This window comes from Gorilla gorilla, chromosome 5, assembly GCF_029281585.2.
Source record: "Gorilla gorilla gorilla isolate KB3781 chromosome 5, NHGRI_mGorGor1-v2.1_pri, whole genome shotgun sequence".
Taxonomy (NCBI): domain Eukaryota; kingdom Metazoa; phylum Chordata; class Mammalia; order Primates; family Hominidae; genus Gorilla; species Gorilla gorilla.
In genome coordinates this window covers 111782289-111805225 of record NC_073229.2, presented here as the reverse complement: position 1 = coordinate 111805225, position 22937 = coordinate 111782289, and the positions used below count along the sequence as shown (strand labels likewise).

At 39.3% G+C, this 22937-nt stretch overlaps 1 protein-coding gene across 7 annotated transcripts in view; it reads right to left on the bottom strand.

Annotated features, from left to right (window-relative positions):
• Positions 1 to 22937, bottom strand: part of ORC3 (origin recognition complex subunit 3) — a 77459-nt gene that overhangs the window by 13665 nt on the left and 40857 nt on the right. For all 7 annotated transcript variants that reach the window (XM_031012604.3, XM_031012603.2, XM_031012605.3 and 4 more), the window contains 3 exons: positions 18483 to 18599; positions 16958 to 17037; positions 510 to 643 (listed from right to left, as the gene is read on the bottom strand). In XM_031012604.3, the coding sequence (XP_030868464.1) occupies positions 510 to 643; positions 16958 to 17037; positions 18483 to 18599 (331 nt within the window). The remainder of the gene's footprint in view (positions 1 to 509; positions 644 to 16957; positions 17038 to 18482; positions 18600 to 22937) is intronic.

Below are 22937 nucleotides of genomic sequence, written 5' to 3'. Positions count from 1 at the left end.
GTAAATCCGATTAAAGTAAGCCTCATGCAGATTTTGGTAATCAACATACCAATGAGCCTCACTGCTGTGAAAGCAGTTCATAGCTATTAATTTTTCAAGCTTACAGATGATTTATGCAGTGCTTTCGAAATCTATAAAGAACTTGATGAAATGCTTACGAAAAAACCTCTAAAAAGAGTTCTTAATTATGACACCCTGCTACTCTTTCCAATCTTTTTGATTTCTTTTTGTTGACTTTTTAAAGACAAATCCCCCAAACTGTCGATCTGGAGAAAGATTTTCTTTTTCTGCCCATTTGATGCTCTCCATTGTTTAAACCAAATCTAGAAGAGAAACATTTGGCCTATTTGTGATTGTTAAAATGTGATACTATGAGGCTTGGCAAACTGACTGATCATGAACTACTTTATCTCTTTATCTCTAAGCACATCAGAAGGTGGGGTTTTCCATGCCATTTTAGTTAAATGACTGTCATGGCCAATAGAATTGGAAGGATATTACACTCTTACCATCGAGGCTCTGAAACTGGGCCAGGAACTCCTCTATTCTCTTAGCTGTGCTGCCAAGGTGGTTTTCACAATAAGACTTAAAAACCTTGAAACATTTCTCAAGTATGGTCATCAGTTCATCCTTTGCCAACATCCTAGAACAGAGTCAGTGACAGGAAATGTAATATAACTAGAAAATTAACACTTAAAAAACGTTTTATTTAATATACATATTAAATGTTTCCACTCAGAAGATAAAAGAAATTCTTCATTAGTAGCTACCAACATTTTTTGGAGAGATTTTCCTCCATATATGTGACATTCAGAAGAATTCTTGAAGGGTTCTCATGATAAAGTTTAGCTTAGAAAATTTACAAAGGTCTGGATTCATAGTGTGGCTCTAACACGATGTTTGTAATAAAGAATAAGGTTACTATACATCTCTGATCCTTGGTTCGTTGTCTGTAAAATGGAAATAATAACTTGCTTATTTCACAGGTTAGATGGAGACTTAAAAATTAAATGAGAAGAAGCAGTGGAAGACTCTAGCACAGTGCTTACCACACAGTAGGCATTTAATGATAGTTTTCCTTTCTTTTGATCTAAACGTACATATGAAATAAGAAATGTCTACAGAAGATATGACGTGCTAAATGTAAACTTGTTTGAAAGAACCAAAATAGTACACTCATTTCTCTAATTATCATCATTTAAACTATGCTTTACATCTCCTATGGGCTTTATAAACATCAGTCAGTAAAACCACTGAACTTTAAATGAAGTAGGCAGATCTAATTGTTATTTATAGCACAGGCAGAGTGGTTGAGTAGCTCATTCACAGCTATAGAAGAAATCTTTGTTAGAAATGGAGAGAAAATACAGATATTCTAGAGTTAGGATCTTGTTCTTGGAGTTTACAGGATTTCTCCACTAAGATCATACTCAGTAATGGCATCAAAAGGAATCAGACCAATATTAGGAATTTTTAAGCAGTGGCATTACACAAATATTCAAATTATTCTCAGCAAATGCATCTAAGTCATTAAAACTATGATGATTAAAAGTTCTAATATTTCCAGGCACGGTGGCTCACACCTGTAATCCCAGCACTTTGGGAGGCCGAGGTGGGTGGATCACGAGGTCAGGAGATTGAGACCATCCTGGCTACCACGGTGAAACCTCGTCTCTACTAAAATTACAAAAAATTAGCCGGGCGTAGTGGCGGGCGCCTGTGGTCCCAGCTACTCGGGAGGCTGAGGCAGGAGAATCGCTGGAACCGGGGAGTCGGAGGTTGCAGCGAGCTGAGATCACGCCACTGCACTCCAGCCTGGGCAACAGAGTGAGACTCAGTCTCAAAAAAAAAAAAAAAGAAAAAGTTCTAATATTAACCATGAAGTAACAGACAAATCCAGAATGTGGGCATTTTGTAATACAACTAATTCACTTATACTTGACATCTTTCATAATAAAAAAATGAGGAGAAATACTAATATTGCTAACTTGGGAGAAAGAAACAAAGCTAAGTAGACTATGATTACTGAGAAATTGAACTGGTTACTTGAACCAAAATTTAAACCCCAACAACAACAACAAAAAGTAGACAACCACTAAATATGGCAATTGTTAAGGGTAGACCAAATAGTAAATTTCCACAGAGTTTTTTTAAAAGTATAAAACTTTATCTTCCTCTTTCTACAATAATTATCTAAGATATAATCTTTATCTGTGAAAGGCAGCTAACTGGTCAAGGAAAAATAAGCCAAGACATTTCATACTTGATTACACTTGAGATTTAAAATTTGTGGCTTTCTATTGCCCAGATAGAGTTATGAGAAGAAAGTTAACTCAAAGTCAGATACACTTGAACAATCTGTTAAACCTGACCTTTAGGCCTATTCAAGTAGACAAGATTAGCATTTCCGGTGTCCAAGGAATCACCGGCACTGACTTGCTTGGAGAGGAAAGACGGGTGAGGTACTGCTGGCAGAAGATCTAACTCAAGTTAGCAGCATGTGAAGGATTAGCTTCCCAGGATAGGGGCAGCAACAGCTCTTGTCCACTTTGAGCTCCAAATAACTGAATATCAAGGAAGGCCAAACCTAGCCTATTATCCAGGAGACCAAAAAAGAGGGCATTATTTCATATAACTTTGGAAGCAAACTTCATTAGTCATAACTCTTAATGTGTCACTTGGAGAAGGTACTCAGATGTAAACTGCCAGGGATTCAAATAGTTATTAGTCCTCTTATTCTTTTTTTTTTTTTCTTTGAGACGCAGTTTTGCTCTTGTTGCTCAGGCTAGGGTGCAATGGCGTGATCTCAGCTCACCGCAACCTCTGCCTCCCAGGTTCAAGCGATTCTCCTGCCTCAACCTCCCGAGTAGCTGTGATTACAGGCATGCACCACCATGCCCGGCTAATTTTGTATTTTTAGTAGAGGCAGGGTTTCACCATATTGGTCAGGCTAGTCTCGAACTCCTGACCTCAGGTGATCTGCCCACCTCGGCTTCCCAAAGTGCTGGGATTATAGGCGTGAGCCACTGCACCCGGTCTAGTACTCTTATTCTTAGCCAAAGATTATGTTTTGCTCCCAGAGCAGAAAGATCTTACACTTTCTCAAGTATTCTCTTGTTTAATGTAAAATGACAAGACTTGACGTAAGGCTGATTAGAAATAATAACTTAACCAACCCCAATAAAGTCATTATTTAAAATTTTTTTTCCAGTAAAATTATACACACACACACAATCAATACTGCCTGCTATCATCACTATTATTCAGCATCATTCTGGAGTCTAGATGCTACAATAAATTAAGAAAAAGAAATGGTATAAATGTTAAGAAGGAGGATGAAATTAATCATTTCATATGATGTGACTGTAAAGTTAGAAAATCTAAGAACTGTAAATAAAAGAGAGTGTAAAAGAGCTGGGCGTGGTGGCTCATGCCTGTAATCCCAGCAGTTTGGGAGGCCGATGGGAAGATCACTTGAGCCCAGACGTTTGAGACCAGCCTGGGCAACAAAGTGAGACCCTCATTCCTACAAAAAATAGAAAAAATTAGCTCAGCCTGGTGGCACACACTTGTAGTCCCAGCTACTGAGGCTGAAGTATGAAGACTGCTTGAGCCTGGGAGATCAAGGCTGCAGTGAGCCGTGATCATGCCATTGCACTCCAGCATGGGTAACAGAGACCCTCTCTCAAAAAAAAAAAAAAAAAAAAAAAAAGACAGTGTAAAAAAGTGAGTGAATAAAAGATATATATGCATGTATACATATCCGTATAATGTAATCAATACCTTATATTAAACTACATAATGAAAAAAAAGCCCATGTTCAAAATGGTAACAAAACCTACTGAATACACAGCAATACACATTATAATACATGCGTATGACCTATATTAAAAAAGCCCTGAATAAATGAATAGACATTTTAACACTCACTATTGTAAAGATACAAATCTTTCCAAATTAATCGATATTCTTAACAGTTTGAAACAAAATTACAGAGGGTAAATTTTATTTTTATTTTTATTTGAGATGGAGTTTTGCTCTTGTTGCCCAGGCTGGAGTGCAATGGTGCAATCTCAGCTCACCGCAACCTCTGCCTCCTGGGTTCAGGTGATTCTCCTGTCTCAGCCTCCTGAGTAGCTGGAATTACAGGCATGCACCACCACGCCCGGCTAATTTTGTATTTTTAGTAGAGACAGGGTTTCTCCATGCTGGTCAGGCTGGTCTCGAACTCCTAACCTCAGGTGATCCACCCGCCTTGGCCTCCCAAAGTGCTGAGATTACAGGTGTGAGCCATGGCGACTGGCCGTAAATTTTAAAAACTAATAAAATTATTCTGAAATGTATCTGGAATAATTGTTCTAAAAAACAGGAACAATGTGTGTACACTTGAGTGTGTATGGTAGGGCTGTAAATACATTAAACGGTGTTAAGCTACGATGATTAAAATTGATGGTACTTGGGAACAGACAGGTCAACAGAAGAGAATGAGTTCAGAAAGAGATCTAGGTGTACATGGGTGTTTGTTATGTCACAGGGATAGCATTTCAAATCAGTGGGGGAAAAGATACTGGGTATCAGAATTAACTATTTTAAAAAAACAGGTCACTATCTCACCTTATACACAAAAATGCATTTCAGATAGAATAAAAATGTAAGTACGGTCTGGGAGCAGGGAAAAAGAACTAGCTCATCAACCATAAAATACTAGAAGAAAACCAAGAAAGATATTTAAGCCTGATAATATCCAGCAGCAGCAAGAGTGTAGGGAAATACACACTGGTATATGGTTGGTGTGAGTGTACACTATACAACAATGTTTATATTTTAGACTCAATATGTTTACATCTACCTTTGTTTTGTGGAAATAGTTATACAAATACACAGACTTACCACTGCTCATGATTATTGTTTGTAATAGCGAAGAATTAGAAACAATCTAAATAGATATCAAAAAAGGGTCTGATTAAATAAAAAGCACTTTAAAAACACGATATTATATAGTGATGAGAAACAATGAGGTAGGGCAATATGTAATACTAATGATGACAGCTAACATTTATACCCACATATGTGTATCAAGTGTCATTTGATACAATACAATGTAAATACTATTATTATTCCCATGTTAGAGATGAGAAAACAAAGTCACAGAGAACTTAAGTAAACTTGTCCAGAATCCAATAGCTGGTAATTGGCAAAGCCGGGGTTTGAACCTAGACAGTTCAGCTTGACATCCATGCTCTTACTGAGCATGCTATATTGCATCTCAAAACATGGCATCTGTGGTAGAATATTAGGCACAAACCAAAATAACCACCACAACAAAAACAAAACAAACACAAAAAAACAAAAAACTGCAAGTGTGGAACACCATATATAGTATTATTTAATATACATTTGTGTGTGGAAAAATATCTGAAGTGCAAATAGCTAACAGTGGATGACTGGTTTTCAAGGTTATATAATACAAGGGGTAATATCAGAAAAATACTTATTTTTTTCACTTAGATTATTAGAATGACTACAGTAAGCACTTTTTTTTTTTGGTTTTGTTTTGTTTTGTTTTGTTTTTGAGGCAGAGTCTTGCTCTGTTGCCAGGCTGGAGTGCAGTGGCGCAGTCTCTGCTCACTACAACCTCTGCCTCCTGGGTTCAGGCAATTCTCGTCCTTTAGCCTCCAGAGTAGCTGGGACTACAGGCACATGCCACCACGCCTGGCTAATTTTTTGCATTTTTAGTAGAGAGGGGGTTTTACCATATTGGCCAGGCTGGTCTTAAACTCCTGGCCTCAAGTGATCTGCCTGCCTCGGCCTCCCAAAGTGCTGGGATTACAGGCATGAGCCACCGCAGCCGTCAAAGCACTTTGGATAAACCAAACCTAACTGAAGAAGATCACTTGAAAACAACTACAAAATATTTAGCTTATTCCAAAAAAGTGTGTTTATATATAGCACCTCAAATAAAAAATTAAGGATTGAGTCTAGCTATCAGACAAGCATTTTTCAAACTGGGTTTCAACTCCTTTGTCAGTCATGAACCAATCATTCAAGAGATATTTATTGAATGCATACTACATACTAGTCACTGTTCTGGGCATTTGAGGTACACCTTACTGAATCAAAAATCACTGTCCTCATGGAACTTACATTCTAGTGGGAGGGCTGGGAGAAGCACAGACACTAAACACTATCTATCTATATCATATATACAATATATGCGTTAAAAATTGATAAATGTTATGGAAAAATGAACAGAATAAGCGGAGAGCCATGGGAGGGGGAAGCTTTCAATTTTTAAATGGCTAGGGCCTCATTGAAAAGATGACATTTGATCAAGTACATAAAGGAGGAAAGGAAGTTAGCCATACAAATATCCAGAAGAGCTTTTCCTGGCAGACAGAACAATGGGTGCAAGGGTTCCATAGTGGGCATATCTGGAATATTCAAGAAAACAAGGAGGCCAAGATGTCTGAAATGGAGAGAGAAAATGAGCAGTAATCAGAGAGAGGCCATGTGGGGAGAGGAGGGGGGCAGTCACATAGTGTCACTGTATACGGCTTTTACTCTGAGTGAAATGGGGAGTTAAAGGAGGGTTTTGAGCAAAGGAGTAACATTATCTGAAATATTTTAAAAGGACTATTCTGACTGCTACTTTGAGAAGAACCTGTAGGGGAGCAGAAAAACCAGAAAGGAGGCTACTGCAATAATCCACGTGAGCAACGACGATGACTTGGACTATGGTGGTACAAGCGAAGGAAGGTGGCAAGAAGAGGTCTGATTCTGGATAAATTATGAAGGCAGAGCCCAGGCTTTTGGTTTGAAAAATCAGAATGATAAAGAGACAGTAGGAAAATGATAGATTTCAGGGGAAGATCAGGAGTTCAGTTTTGGGTATGTTAACTTTGAGGTGTGTATTGGATATCTAAGTGGAGGTATTAAATAGGACATAAATGGACATAACAGCCTGGCACTCAGGAGAGAGGTATAGGCTTACGATTAAGCCCTGGGGCACTGTAATGTTAAGATGTCAGAGAGAAGAGAAAGCACTGAAGGAGAATGTGAAGGAGCATGTACTGAGGTAGGAGAAAAACCAAGAAAGTCCTAGAAATCCATTAAGGAGGGAGTGATGAACTGTAGTCAAATGCTGATAACAGGTTAATGCTAGATTTAGGAACATGGAGGTCACTGGTGACTTTGATCAAACTAGTTGTGATCTGGAGCACAAACCTAATTGTAATCAGTTAAAGAGAGAATGGGAGAAGAATTAGAGACAGTGAGACAATGCTTTCCAATTTTGGTACATTCCAACTAACATTTTGTTTTAAAATAAAGAGAATAAAATTGTAAAGAAAATAGCAGAACTAAAAAGTTTGAAAGCCACCATGTGAGATTAAAGAGAAATAAAAAAAAATGTCTAAGATAGGTCACATTAATGCCACAAAAGAGCGACTTATCTTTATCCAACTTAATTAAGAAATAATTACTTCACAATTGGCAGAGCACGGTAGCTCACGCCTGTAATCCCAGCACTTTGGGAGGCCGAGGCGGGCGGATCACGAGGTCAGGAGATCGAGACCATCCTGGCTAACACAGTGAAACCCCATCTCTACTAAAAATAGAAAAAATTAGCCGGGCTTGGTGGCAGGCGCCTGTAGTCCCAGCTACTCAGGAGGCTAAGGCAGGAGAATGGCGTGAACCTGGGAGGCGGAGCGTGCAGTGAGCTGAGATCATGCCACTGCACTCCAGCCTGGGCAACAGAGCAAGACTCCACCTCAAAAAAAAAAAAGAAAAGAAAAGAAAAGAAAAAATTATTTCACTATCAGGTAAATGGTCCAAAAAATGCCTGTGATACCTAATGTATTAAAAGCTTTATAGGTAATCTGTCACAGGAGTTGAGAAAAACAATAAAGGCTTTATAGATTGTCATTTTTTAAAAAAGTTTTCTTAACTAAGAAAGAGAACCATTAAGCAATCATTAAAAGCAATCATCCTGCAGGGCAATGGAGTATTCTGCTTCATCATACAGAAAGCCAATAATTTCTGGTTAAGTACTAATTATATAAATGTCTGATTATAAGAACTGGCTACAAGGAAAAACTGGCTAATCCATGGCTAATGAAAACATCTTTTGCCTGACGAGTTTTCAAATTCTAAACAGACATTACCATTATCAGCCAGTTTTGAAAAATACTCAGAACTCAAACTTGCAAATGTATATATATCAATGAAGGCTGGAAGTTAAGGAAACAAAACAAAACAAAAAAGCATGTAAAAATAATAAAAAGCATGTAAAAAAATTTAAAAGCATGTAAAAATAAGAAATTGTCTTATTCGAAGACTAACACAACAAAGCAATTATCTAGGATGATAACAATGAAACAGAAACCAAAAGTATGTGTATCACCTCCTAAGCCTTGATATTTCATATTAGGTGCCCCTTCCCAGAGAAGCTGCCAACCCCACAAATGGAGGTTAACTGTCCAGTCTACTGGTTCCTCAGCACCCTAGCCCTGACCCATCACAGCTCTTACTACTCTGTATTGTAGCTCTCTACTGTTCACATCAATGATTTGACCAAAATTCTGTATAGGTAAGGACCAGGGTTATCTTTGTCATCTGATCAGTGGTTTCAAAAATGAAGCATTTAAAAAACCCTTTTTTTTTAATGGATGGGCAAAGCAATAACCATGCAATAATTAATAATTTCCTAACCTAATGCCTTAGTGAAGAATACTTTTTCTAAAGGGAACAGTTCTCAAACTGGTTCATCCTGGGAAGCACCTGGAAGTCATGATGTCCTTTGTGGGATGCCATGCTTTTTTGTGGAATACATCAAAAATAATAAATTTAATTCATAACATGGTTAGAAGCAACTTGAATAAGTTCAAATATACACATACTTTATTGATGCAATTTTTTTTGTTTTTGGATGGAGTCTCAATTTGTCCCCCAGCCTAGAGTATACTGGCACAATCTCAACTCACTGCAACCTCCACCTCCCAGGTTCAAGTGATTCTCCCACCTCAGTCTCCAGAGTAGCTGGAATTATAGGCACACGCCACCACGCCAGGCTAATTTTTGTATTTTTAGTAGAGACGGGGTTTTGCCATGTTAGCCAGGCTGGCTAACTCCTGCAACCTCCACCTCCCGAGTTCAAGCAATTCTCCTGCCTCAGCCTCCCTCGTAGCTGGGACTATAGGCGTGTGCCACCACGCCCGGCTAATTTTTGTATTTTTAGTAGAGACAGGGTTTCACTATGTTGGCCAGGCTGGTCTCCTGAACTCAGGTGATCCTCCTGCCTCAGCCTCCCAAAGTGCTGGGATTATAGGCGTGAGCCACCATGCCTGGCCTATTGATGTAATTTTTAAAAGTACAGTCAGCCATCTGTATCTGTGGGTCCCACATTGGTGGATTCAATCAACCTTGGATTGAAAATATTTTGGGGGGTAGGAGGAGAGACCGTATAGAACATGTACAGACTTTTTTCTTGTCATTATTTTCTAAACAATACAATGTAACAACTATTTACATAGCATTTATATTGTATTAAGTATTATAAGTAAAGTAGACATGATTTAAAATATATGGGAAGATGTGCACAGCTTATATGCAAACGCTATATACCATTTCATATATGCAACTTATGGTGTCCTCTTAAAACCAGTCCCCCACAGACAGTGATGGATGACTGTATAACCCTGAGTTCACAAGAAAGAAAGAAAAGAGCTGTCAAAATTTGATGAGTTATTTCTGAGTTTTTAAAATTAATATTTCTTAGTTATCTGTTCATTTTGCTAACAGAAAAGTGACAGTAGGCAGTAAATGTTTAATAAAGAAAAACAAAATACAAATTCAGATCTTTTTTTCTGTTTACTGTGATAAAAACCATTAGCTCACTATTAGCGGAATACCTCAGTCCAGTTTTCGAGCCAATTTGAGATCAACTGCCTACAGCCATTCAGCTTCTCCACAAATAAAGACCTTTCCTTTGATGGCTTCATTGTTTTCCTCAGAAGTTTCCCCCTCCCCGCTTTTTTTTTTTTTTAATCTCTCCCTTTATTTTCTGGAAGTATTTCTCAAAGTATAGTTCCTGGGCCATCTGTCTGAATGTGCCAGAGTGCTTGTTAAATGCAAATTCCTGCTGAAACACCATACCAGCGTTCCCAACAGAAGCTCTCGGGAAAGAGCTGAAATGATTAATATCTCAGCTAATTCTTTGACCTCCTGATCAGCCCACCTCCCAAAGTGCTGGGATTACAGGCGTGAGCCACCTCGCTAGGCCATATCTCAGCTAATTCTTATGTACATTGAAGCCTGGAAACCATTACACAAAAAACAGTGACTCTCAATATCTTTTGTTTCAAAGAGAGCTTTAACAATTCTGTCCCAAGCCTGATTTCATCATCTGTAAGCCTACAGATAATTGTGAAGGCCCTGATGTGATGCAAATTCAGGATTGGCAATTCCTTTTCTAAAATAAAGAAATTATATTATATTATTTATTTCTATTTTTTTATTTTTCATTTTTTTTTTTTATTTATCTTTTTTGAGACAGAGTTTCGCTTTGTCGCCCAGGCTGGAGTGCAGTGGGCGATCTCGGCTCACTGCAAGCTCCGCCTCCTGGGTTCACGCCATTCTCCTGCCTCAGACTCCTGAGTAGGTGGGACTACAGGCGTCTGCCACCACGCCCGGCTAATTTTTTGTATTTTTAGTAGAGACGGGGTTTCACCGTGTTAGCCAGGATGGTCTCAATCTCCTGACCTCGTGATCCGTCCGCCTCGGCCTCCCAAAGTGCTGGGATTACAGGCGTGAGCCACCACACCCGGCCATTTATTTCTTTATTTTTCATTTTATTTATTTATTTTTGGGACGGAATCTCGCTCTGTTGTCCAGGCTGGAGTGCAGTGGTGTGATCTTGGTTCACTGCAACCTCTGCCTCCCAGATTCAATTGATTCTCCTGCCTCAGCCTCCTGAGTAGCTGGGATTACAGGCATGTGCCACACTAATTTTTGTATTTTTAGTAGAGACGGGGTTTCACCATGTTGGCCAGGCTGGTCTCGAACTCCTGACCTCAGGTGATCCACTCACCTCGGCCTCCCAAAGTACTTGGATTACAGGCGTCAGCCACTATGCTCGGCCTATTTATTATTTTTTTTGAGACAGGGTTTCACTCTGTTGCCCAAGCTGGAGTGCAGTGGTACAATCAAAGCTCACGGCATCCTCAACCTCCTGGGCTGAAGTGATCCTGCCTCAGCCTCCAAGTAGCTTGGACTATAGGCATGCACCACCACGCTCATATACTTTTTGTATTTTTTGTAGAGATGGGGTTTCTCCACGTTGCCTAGGCCAGTCTTTAACTCCTGGGCTCAAGTGATCTCTCTGCCTTGACCTCCCAAGTGCTCTAATTCATAGGTGTGAGCCACCGTGCCTGCCAGAAATTATATTTTAATGATGCAGTCTCACAAAGCTCTTGGATGGATAAATCTACATCATCATAAGTTAGATTATTAGGAAGCTTATCATAGATTGTGGAGCTGTGTCATTTTTCCTAAGTAGATCTTTAAATATCACCTAAAGTTGATCTGCCTAAAGTCAGGAAATAATGCATTACTTAGAGTCCAAATTTCTAGTCTCTTGGAACTAAGCTGAAGTGATCAAATGTTAATATCATTATTCAGGTCATGTTTTTATTTTATTTTATTTTTTTACTCAATGAAAGCTGAGCTGACCTGCTAATATATTACTGTTTAAGTCAAAAGCCTTACTCAGAAATTAGAATAATTCCTTTAGCCTAAGGTAAATTCCTCCAGCTATCAATCACCTTCGATTTGTAAGTCTGTTTCTTTGCAAGCTTATAAGGTTACACTTAGGATAAGCAGACTAGACACTGTGGCTCCTTTCATTTATGTCTGTGTCCTGTGCCAATATGACTAGTGTCAGGATTGGGGAGGAGCGTATCTGAGTCCACAGAAGCTTGCTCTGCTGGTTTAAAATTTTGGATACACTCTGAACATGTACTACTGGCCACAAAACCATAAATTTCCTTTTATTACCACCTCTAAGTAACTGGAATAGGGTTGAAAGAGTTTCAGCTCTGTCAACTGTAGAAAAGTCAAAGTTTCTGGCCTTGGTTTCCTCATTTGAAAGAAAATGGAATAACTGTAGATGAGTAATTCTCAATTGATGAGGTAGAGGACATAAATTCCCCTAAGAAGTGGGGCACACTTTTCATTATCCCCAATCCAAGAATCCACTGCTACTGGTATGAGAGTGTAGTACTCTTCAGGTCTGGCTGATCCAACATACTCCTTTAAGTTGAGGCTCTGATTTTTTTTTTTTTTTTTGAGATGGAGTCTCGCTTGGTTGCCCAGGCTGGAGTGCAATGGCAAGGTCTCGGCTCACTGCAACCTCTGCCTCCCAGCTTCAAGTGATTCTCCTGCCTCAGCCTCCCGAGTAGCTGGGATTAGAGGTGCCTGCCACCACGCCTGGCTAATTTTTTGTATTTTTAGTAGAGACGGGGTTTCACCATGTTGGTCAGGCTGGTCTCGAACTCCTCATCTCCTGATCTTGTGATCTGCCCCCACCTTGGCCTCCCAAAGTGCTGGGATTACAGGCGTGAGCCACCACACCCAGCTGCCTCTGATTTACAATAACCCTTAAAACCTTGTTTATGCAAGGTTCAGTGAACTTTAAAAATATGAAAAATTACTGGCCTAGCATTTGATTTCTAGATGGGTGTTCAGAAATTTTCTCCAATAGAGGGGTAAAATTTTCCTCTTACAGTCTTTCACATCTGATAAGGAAAAACAGTTGTACTTACCTAGCTCACTGCTGGGTTAGCATCATTTGTTACTACTTTCTGTTCCCAAATGGCTTTTTAATGGAAACATATCCTTATATAATGACACAGGGTTGAGTGAAAAATTAACCTACTCATATCCCATATAGGGATGTGGTCTTCATACTCCAAGAGTTGACTGAGCAAGGAAAGGCAGAACATATGCAGAACCACTGAGCTCATGTCAAATAATGGCATATATTATAAATGAACACTTGCACGCTCCCCACACACATGAATGTCTGTTGCATACATTTAAAAAATAACTGTGATATAAAATTATATAGGTCTTTTTCCACTAATAAATATGTGACATAAACATTCTCCCACATTATTACAAAGTCACTGTAAATATGTTTTAAATGGTCACCAGATATTTCTTCAAGTAGATGACATATTGTTTGTTTTATTTTCCAGGTTTCAACAGTTTTATTGGGAGGTTTTGTTTTCTGTGAAATACACTAGAGGCTGAAGAAGGGGACACATTCCCTTTACAAGATAAGGGTTTCCCACCACTAAAGAAAAGGCATGAGGCGTGACATACTGGGGTTTGAATCCGCCTCCTTCTGCTTTGCTCACATTTCCTTTTTTCTCTTTCTTTTATATGTATATTTTTGAGACGAAATCTCACTGTCACCCAGGCTGGAGTGAAGTGGTGCGATCTCAGCTCAGGGCAACCTTTGCCTCCCAAGCTCAAGTGATCCTCCCACCTCAGCTTCCAAGGATGGGACCACAGATGTGCACCACCATGCCAGGATAACTTTTTTTTGTGTGTGTTTTTGGCAGAGAGGGGGTTTCATCATGTTACCCAGGCTGGTCTCAAACTCTTGAGCTCAAGTGATCCGCCCACTTTGGCCTCCCAAAGTGCTGGGATTACAGGCGTAAGCCACTGTGCCTGGCCTCTTCTTTCTCAAAAAGTATCACAGAACACAAACACAAAGGCAAGAGATAAAAACAGCAAGATCAACCTCCAACAGGGCCACACCCACGCCTTGTCCCACTCCCCAGGCTGGGTCAGGCCTGGGAGGGGCTGGGGCAGCTACTTACTCTACAGTCCCCAGGCTGCATGAGAAGGCTGCAGGCTCAGAAGGGGTGGGACTAAATTAATAAATTAGAATAAATTAGGGGGGAGGAATGCAACTTTGTGCTGGGAGGGCCCCTTCTCTCTAACATGCAAGAGAGTTGTTGGGGGAAGGTAGGAGACATCACCAAAGGCCACTATGGTGGGGGTAAGAGCAGCGGAGGCAGAAGTCACCTTTTCTTCCATGTTCTTCCCAAACAAAGCAGAAGAATTAGGGGTAGAGGGATGTCTACAGCCATACTACCCTGAATGGGCTGGATCTCATCTGATCTGTGGTTATTTAAACATGTCAGCTTCCACATACAGATTGAGTATCCCTTATCTGAAATGCTTGGGACCAGAAGTGTTCTGCATTTTGGATTTTTTCAGATTTTGGAATATTTGCCATATGTGCATAATGAGATTATCTTGAGAATGGGATGCATGTCTGAACACAAAATTCATTTATGTTTCAAATACACCTTCTACACACAGCTTGAAAGTAATTTCATAGAATAATTTAAATAATTTTCTGCATGAAACAAGGTACACTGAATCATCAGAAAGCAAAGGTGTCACTATCTCGGCCAACTAGATGGACAATCAATCTGTAGTTGCTTGGTATCCCCATCATTACTGACTCTTGAATTTATATGCAACCATTTTCTTACACTTATTCACATATAAGTACTTAACACTTAAAAAACAGGACACACCATTGGCACAGTGAAAAAATAATGTGTTAAGTGTAACTAAGTAATACCCATATCAGTGTTAAACAACAGCAACAAACGATGGCAAGCTGAATAAACTGTGGTGTGCCTCTGTTTTGCTGCAACCCATTTCATGAGGTCAGGTGTGGAATTTTCCATTTGTGGTACCACAAGTGCTCATAAAGTTTTGAAATTTGAAATGTTTCAAATTTTAGAGGACTTTGAATTTCAGATTTTCAGATTAGAGACGCTCAATCTGTAAAAAGCATTTTTTCTTGAAAAATCATTTAAGCTGATTCTCATACAAAATTTCAAATAAGAAATTTAATTAGATTATGTTTCTAATAGTACCTTAGCAGTTATTCTTTCCAAAGCATCATTCAGGGGTCATTTTAGTCTTTTCTCTCATGAGTTAAATAAAATTTCAAGACAGGTGATGAGAATGGTCTCAAGTTCAGGTGATGCCTATTGAGAATGCCTTAACTAAAAAGCATCCCTGACTTCTGGTCTACATCAAATCTGTACAAAGGAGAAAAGGCTGATTCCAGCCCAGAGGTTCCCCAATTCCTTTCCTCTTTTATAGAACCCAGACTCCTGCCTGTCCTTGCTGTAGGTATTATATTTGACCCGTAGTGCTTTTTACATTGCTTTGCTCTTGACTGCCCATGTTTCTGACCTCAGCTTAGCAAAATGAAATCTCACTTTCTATTTTTTGCTTCTGCTGTACTCAGATCTCCAAATCCATATTTTAGATCTTGGCAAAGAATAGCAGAAGGTATAACAGCTTTGAAGTCAGACCTGGAGTAGAATCCTGGTTCCCTCAGCAGCTAGGTGATCTCAGGCAAGTCACTTAATCCCTGTGTGTGTTTCAGATTCCTCAGGGGATAAAGCGTGCCTAATAATATCTACCATAAAGGTATATTAAGAGTTTTAGATTGGAAAATGTACTGAGAGTGCCTAACAAAGTGCCTTGCACACAGCAAGCCTTCAATAAGTGATGGTTACTGCTATCACCATTACTACTGCTGCTCATGTTTCCTTACCCTACTTTGGAACTGGCATTCTTGGTTCTTGACTGTACCCTAAGACAACTGGTGTTGGGAGGTTCAGAACAAAAAGAACAAGTTCCTCCTTGACAAAAGAATCTATGAATCTGGGAACACCTCACTGGAGAAGGAAGACAATTACTAATCACAAAGCTTAAAAGAGAAAACCCTGAAAGAATCAACTGGGTATATAAGATAGGTATATTTACTTGAATAGAAAGCAAAATAAGTCTCAGAAATACTATAGTTGACATAAGCTTATAAATACATAGAAATCTTATTGGGATTTTTTGGTTTCCTTATGGGTAAAAAAAAAAGAAAAAAGAAATCTTGTTGGGATTTTAAAAAATGAAATAAAACACAGCTTTTCAGTGGCAATCTAGTTTCCATGGGGAGGTATTTTTCCAGATAGCATGAAATTCATTTTCTATCTTAAGCTGCACCTGCTAGATCACTAATATTTGTATTATTAAGTCTCTGGACTTGAAGTGCTTTCAGTGTGAATTTTCCTCCTACTGTGCCCATCTGTTCTTTTCTTGTGGGCCCAGAGGAAAGCAAGACTTAATAAATATTCAGTTTTCAGACTTCTTTAAAATATTTTTATATAAGCATTTACAACCTCTGAGGAAAATTATAAAACTGGCGAAACTTAGCTCATATGTGATTTCCCCTTATAACTATCCAAGTGTCATTTTTTTATGGAAGACTAAAAAGTAACTATACATATAAGAAGTGAAACCAACAAATATAAATAATAACTTTAACACTAAGATATCTTATTTACTTGTATATTATTAGATAAATAATTTATGAATTAGCCAATGTTAAGGTGGGGGAACGCACCAAGGCCACTGCCTACTCCTTGCTGCTCCTAGTCAAGGTCAGCTGTGACCAGTGGGTACATATCACCCAATGATGCTCTTCCTCCATTCAACCAGGTTGGGGACATGGTGACCTCACTTTTCATGACTTGCTTTCCCTGCCATGATGTAAAGTTGGCTGGATTCAAATGATCCATATCTAAGCTCTCTTAGGGTAGTGTCAGTATTTGACTAAACAATCATGGATTTTCCTTTAAAAACCACAAGTTCAAATGCAAGGTTAAACCAGCAAAGAAACGGATAGTTGCTATATTAAAAACATCATAAGCTACATGGATAAATTCAAGATATATGCAAATATTCTTAGACACAACATGGCTATTTATGAAACTTTTTGGCAGGCAGGGTTCTAGAGGAAGGTGCTACTTACTGGCAGGCTTATAGCAGACAAAAATAGAAAAACAAGAAAAAACAAAACTACCTCAGCAGCTGCAAGACTGATGCATACTCCTCTGAATCCCATATGTTCTTTTCTAAACATGTACAGTACAACTCTCTGATCTGTAAGTGAACAACACATTTGTGAGGAACCAAAAGTGTATACACACTACTAGTTTGGCAAAATCATTTCTGGTCAACACAAAAAAAATTAATGTTATTAAAAGTCATTTTCTTTAGATTATAATAGACTTGGCATATATCTCATGGATCAGGCTTTATAAGAATGCAATTTACGGCCGGGCGCGGTGGCTCACGCCTGTAATCCCAGCACTTTGGGAGGCTGAGGCGGGCGGATCATGAGGTCAGGAGATCGAGACCATCCTGGCTAACACGGTGAAACCCCGTCTCTATTAAAAATACAAAAAACTAGCCGGGCATCTGTAGTCCCAGCTACTTGGGAGGCTGAGGCAGGAGAATGGTGTGAACCTGGGAGGCGGAGCTTGCAGTGAGCCGAGATTGCGCCACTGCACTCCAACCTGGGCGACAGAGCGAGACTCTGTCTCAAAAAAAAAAAAAAAATGCAATTTACATAAAAGTAAAATGAGACTATACTGAGATTGGTTGATATCAGTGGTCATTTTAAAATAAGAAACTGATAAAGGAAAAATGAGAAAAAGAGGCTCATTTAAGGCTCAATGGCAAAAATCACCTCATGAACAAGTCATTCTTTTTTTCTAGACGGAGTCTCACTCTGTCATCCAGGCTGGAGTGCAGTGATCTCAGCTCAATGCAACCTCCACCTCCCAGGTTCAAGCCATCCTCCTGCCTCAGCCTCCCTCATAGCTGGGACTACAGGTGTGTGCCACCACACCGGGCTAATTTTTGTATTTTTAGTAGAGACAGGGTTTCACCATGTTGGCCAGGCTGTTCTCAAATTGCTGACCTCAGGCGAACCACCTGCCTTGGCTTCCCAAAGTGCTGGGATTACAGGCGTGAGTCACTGCACCCAGCCAACAAGTCATTCTTACATACTGGTATTTGTTCTCCAAAGCTTTGAGCTAAGATGATTTAGGAATATAGAATTCCTCTGCTAAAATCTACTCTACAGATGGTTGATAGGTTTATGGAATAACATAAAGGCCAGCTGAGCATAATTTTTCAAGCAGCAGAAGTACTGCTTCTCTTTTTATTCTGGGTGTAGTGCAAGGTTAACCATCAAGCATTCTCAAACAGATTCCTTCTTCCATTAAGGGAAGAGAAACAGCTCTCTCAGTATAGGTGACAAGGAAGTGTTAAAGAAGGAAAGTTCAAATGCCTTAGTACAAAAACATTGTAGGGGAAGCAACACCACTGGGATTCATATGGCTGTTTCTAGCTGTGGCCATCTGAACAAAGAAACAATATCAATTACCAGTAATGTTTACAGCTGGAATGGATTTAGATTGTGTTCTCATTGTAAGGATTGGCTTCATTTCACATTCTGATGCCTGAATGCTACAAAAACCAAAGCAAGAAAATACTAACATTCCTACTTCATGGATTACAAATGAGGAGGCTTGGATTACCTGTCGACCTAGTGGATACTTGGGAAGAGAAGAGGTGAACTTATGAAGACATCTCAAAACCAGGAAGTAATTCATATGATAAACATGCAGGTTTTCTAGTAATAATTGTGTTTCCTCCTAAAAATCACAGAATATGTTATTAATATATAAGTCAGCTAATAAAAGAGCATAATAATACAATCTACTTCATGGCTATAAAAATTTCTGGAAAACTGACAAGAAGATTCAAAACTACAAATTAATTCATGAAAATCTGAAATACATATAAAATCCAGAATACAGGCTGAGCATTTCTGATTTAGTATCAAGTCTGGTGATACTTTACACATGCCAGAATTGATACTGTATTTTAATCTCCTGATAGCTCTAGCATTCCCACAATACTTTGGCCACCAAAATTACAAGTATGCAAGAAAGCACCTTAGTGGATGCTTGCCTGTGCCCATCACCTGGTGTGTGCCACAGCAAGGGAAGGTGCTTTATCCTCCACCTTGCTAGCATCAGAAGAGTGAGATCACCAGACAGAATGGTACCAACCTAATGAACTTGCTAAAGTTCTGCTTATGTTGCATACTTTTCCTAAAGTACTGCTCAAGTGCGTTAGTGTGTTTGAAGGGGAAAATGAAAAGACTATGGCAGAAACACAAGTGATTCTGATGAGTCCCTGCCTCTTGCTGAGATCTCCAATACTGGTTTTATTTGCTTCACCAATTAAGAAAAAAAAAAGAATAAATAAATAAATCTGAAGCCAACAAGTTTTATAATTTAGAATCTAGCAAGAATGATGACATGAGGGATAGTGTCTTAAGAAATCTATGCAGGTGTAGTGGCTCATGCCTGTAATCCCAGCACTTTGGAAGGCTGAGGCAGGAGGATAGCTTGAGCTTAGAAGTTTAAGACCTGGGTGAGCAACATAGTGAGACCTCATTTGTATAAAAACAAAAAACCCACAACCGAAAACTAGCCCTACTCGCCATATTAGGGATTTAGATACAGAAAAAAAGAAGAAACCTATGGATGATTAATCTCACAAATCAGTTTCAAAAGGTTTTGTTGAGGGGAGAGAGATGTTTTCTAGAGCCTCCTGAAATAGTTTAGAAATGATTTTAAAACATTATATCCTATCAAGTAATTTTCAGGCCTCAATTCCTTTTATAACCACTTACTCTGTAACATTTTCTTAAGAGGATTATCATCTGTGCCATGGTCTTCAATATTTTTCTCCTTTAAGAAGTCAAATAAAGGCTTTGCTGGGCTGTGTCTTTATTTCAGTAATATCTTGCAGACACCCATTATTTTTAGTGGTCAACCATATAGAAAATAACTCAGATATCAATAAATTCAAGCAAATCTAAACTCTATAAAGCAATAAATATGACATATCTTCCTAAACACCAACTCACTTAGGAAATCAATTCCTTGGTCAACGATCTACGGGTCATTACCTGAAAGCACAGGGCAGATTAAAGAAAAGTTTTTAGCACCTAAATGTTTTCCCTCCCATTATTTGAGTTGATTGGTAATTTCAAAATCTATGTCTCCTATCACAACAAAATCTAAATCTCCTATCATAACAAAAGTAGCCATAATCAAAAATTGTTTTAACCACCATTGGGAGAGTATACTTTAGTTCTAAACTTTAGCTTAGTTCTTTAGTTTTTTACTGTGAGCCATAACATACAGATGGCATAAAGCCATTAATTACCTTGATGTGTGCTTAAATAGCTTTTAAACAGGAGGAATATTTTGAAGAAAATGAACTCTATTACTAAATAATCACACTGCATGCTACTTGTGCTACCTATTTTCTTTTGCCTTGTGGAATAGCTATGTGTACAAATATCTGGGTGATGCAGTAGAAGTGAGTATCTTCATTCCATTTACTTGGATAAGGAGAGAAAAGAAATACTTTACCCACTATAGGGCAATACTGCATACTCAAGGAACATACCTGCCCTGGAATAAGTGTTCGATGAGGAATATAAACATGTTTTTCTCCTAGGTGGTCTCAGTTTCTTCATACTTTTCACTGTGTGGTGCATCCCTGTGCTGAGTAGAGTTCTAGTGTTCAAAAAGTGTTTTGTTTTGCTTTAATCATTATTTTATTTTAAGATAAAAATAAAAATTTTAAGATGAAGTCTAACTCTCTGCTCACTGCAACCTCCACCTCCCAGGTTCAAGCGATTCTCCTGCCTCAGCCTCCTGAGTAGCTGGGATTACAGGTGCCCACCACCATGCCCAGTTAACATTTTGTATTTTTAGTAGAGATGGGGTTTCACCATGTTGGCCAGGCTGGTCTTGATCTCCTGACCTCAAGTGATCCACCCACCTCAGCCTCCCAAAGTGCTGGGATTACAGGTGTGAGCCACCGTGACTGGCCTAAAAAATGTTTTGTATTGTATTGTTTTGTTTTGTTCCATACAACATGGCAGACTATATCATCTGGTGCTCAACTGAGGAAATGGTGGTTGGTTCCAACAATGGGGAAAAAGACTGGCTATGATGGACTTAACGAATGAGAGAAGGTTTGCTGTACCTTTCTAAGGGATTTTTCAAGAGTAATTTTGACCATCCCAGATCTTCACCTTATGTGCTGACTTTAGAACCTAATCTCCACATAATAAAGATTTCATTGTTATTTATATGTGTTTTTATCAGTTGCAACAAAAAAATCACAAATGATTAACATTTTCTTATAACATGTCCTCTAAGTTCTCCATCTTACTTAGATACCTGCACATATGTATCTGCCTTTACTTATTCAAACAATAATTCTTTTTTGTTTGTTTGTTTTTGGAGATGGAGTCTTGCTCTGTTGCCCAGGCTGGAGTGCAGTGGCGTGATCTCAGCTCACTGCAACCTCCACCTCCCAGACTCAAGCGGTTCTCCTGCCTCAGCCTCCTGAGTAGCTGGAATTACAGGCGCCTGCCACAATGCCTGGCTAATTTTTTGTATTTTTAGCAGAGATGGGGTTTCACTGTGTTGGCCAGGCTGGTCTCAAACTTCTGACCTCAAGTGATCTGCCCACCCTGGCCTCCCAAAGTGTTGGGATTAGACACTGCGTGAGATACTGCACCCGGCCTTAAAACAATAATTCTTAACGTATTTATGGACACTATTTTACAAACTCAAACCTGTAAAAGGTTTTGATATATGAGAAAATTTTCGGGCCAGGCAGGGTGGCTCATGCCTGTAATCTCAGCACTTTGGGAGGCCGAGGCGGGTGGATCACCTGAGGTCAGAGTTCAAGACCAGCCTAGCCAACCTGGCAAAACCCCCTCTCTACTAAAAATACAAAAATTAGCTGGGTGTGGTGGCAGGAGCCTGTAATCCCAGCTACTTGGGAGGCTGAGGCAGGAGAATCACTTGAACCCAGGAGGCGGAGGTTGCAGTGAGCCAAGATCGCGCCGTTGCACTCCAGCCTGGGTGACAGAGTGAGACTCCATCTCAAAAAAAAATTTTCCACTTAACACATTACAGCAGCATCACACCATGTACATGTGAAAATAAAGCCTGTTGAAATATTAACCCTACTTTCCATACGTTAAATTTTTCTTCAGGCACTTTTTCTGCACACTAGTCATAGCTGTCACCATTTTGTTTCATAATTGTGTTTACAATGATTCTTTTCTACAGAGATACACTTTGTCTAGGAATATGCATTATTTACTAAAAAGATATGCTTTCTCTGTTCTTTAAGCATGAAGACTTCTTAGTCTTTACTGATTTTTGACAAAGGAACAGAAATATTTCTCTGCTATAAGAAAAACAGGCATGGCATAGTGGCTCACGCCCATAATCCCAGCACTTTGGGAGGACATAGTGGGAGGATCACTTGAGCCCAGGGGTTCAAGACCAGCTTGATAGTGAGCAACATAGTGAGAGACCCTGTCTCTACAAAAAAAAAAAAAAAAATTTAAATTAGCTGGGCATGGTGGCATGTGCCTGTAGTCCCAGATACTCAGGAGGCTGAGGTAGGAAGACTGCTTGAGCCCAGAAAGTCAAGGCTACAGCAAGCTATGATTGCACCACTGTACTCCAGCCTGGGTGACAGAGCGAAACTGTCTCAAAAAGAAAAAAAAAAAAAAAGCAAAGCAATACATAGCAGCCTCCTTGCTCTTCTTCAAATATGGCAGACATGCTCCAACCTCAGGTCCTTTCTACCTGCTTAGAATTCCCTTCCTCCAGATTCTTGAGTGGCAAGCTCTGTGACTTCCTTTAGGTCTTTACTCAAAATTTACCTTCTCAGTCAGGTCCTTATTTAAAATTTTGACTCCACTTCCCACGCACATGGAACTTCATATCCTTCTTCTCTGCTTCATTGTTTTTATCTCAGCACTTATCACTAACAGATATTTTACTTATTTATCTTATTTATTGTCTGTCTCCCTGATACAATGAAAACGGTAGAAGTTTTGGCTGTTTGGTTCACTCCTGTATTCTCAAAACCTAGAT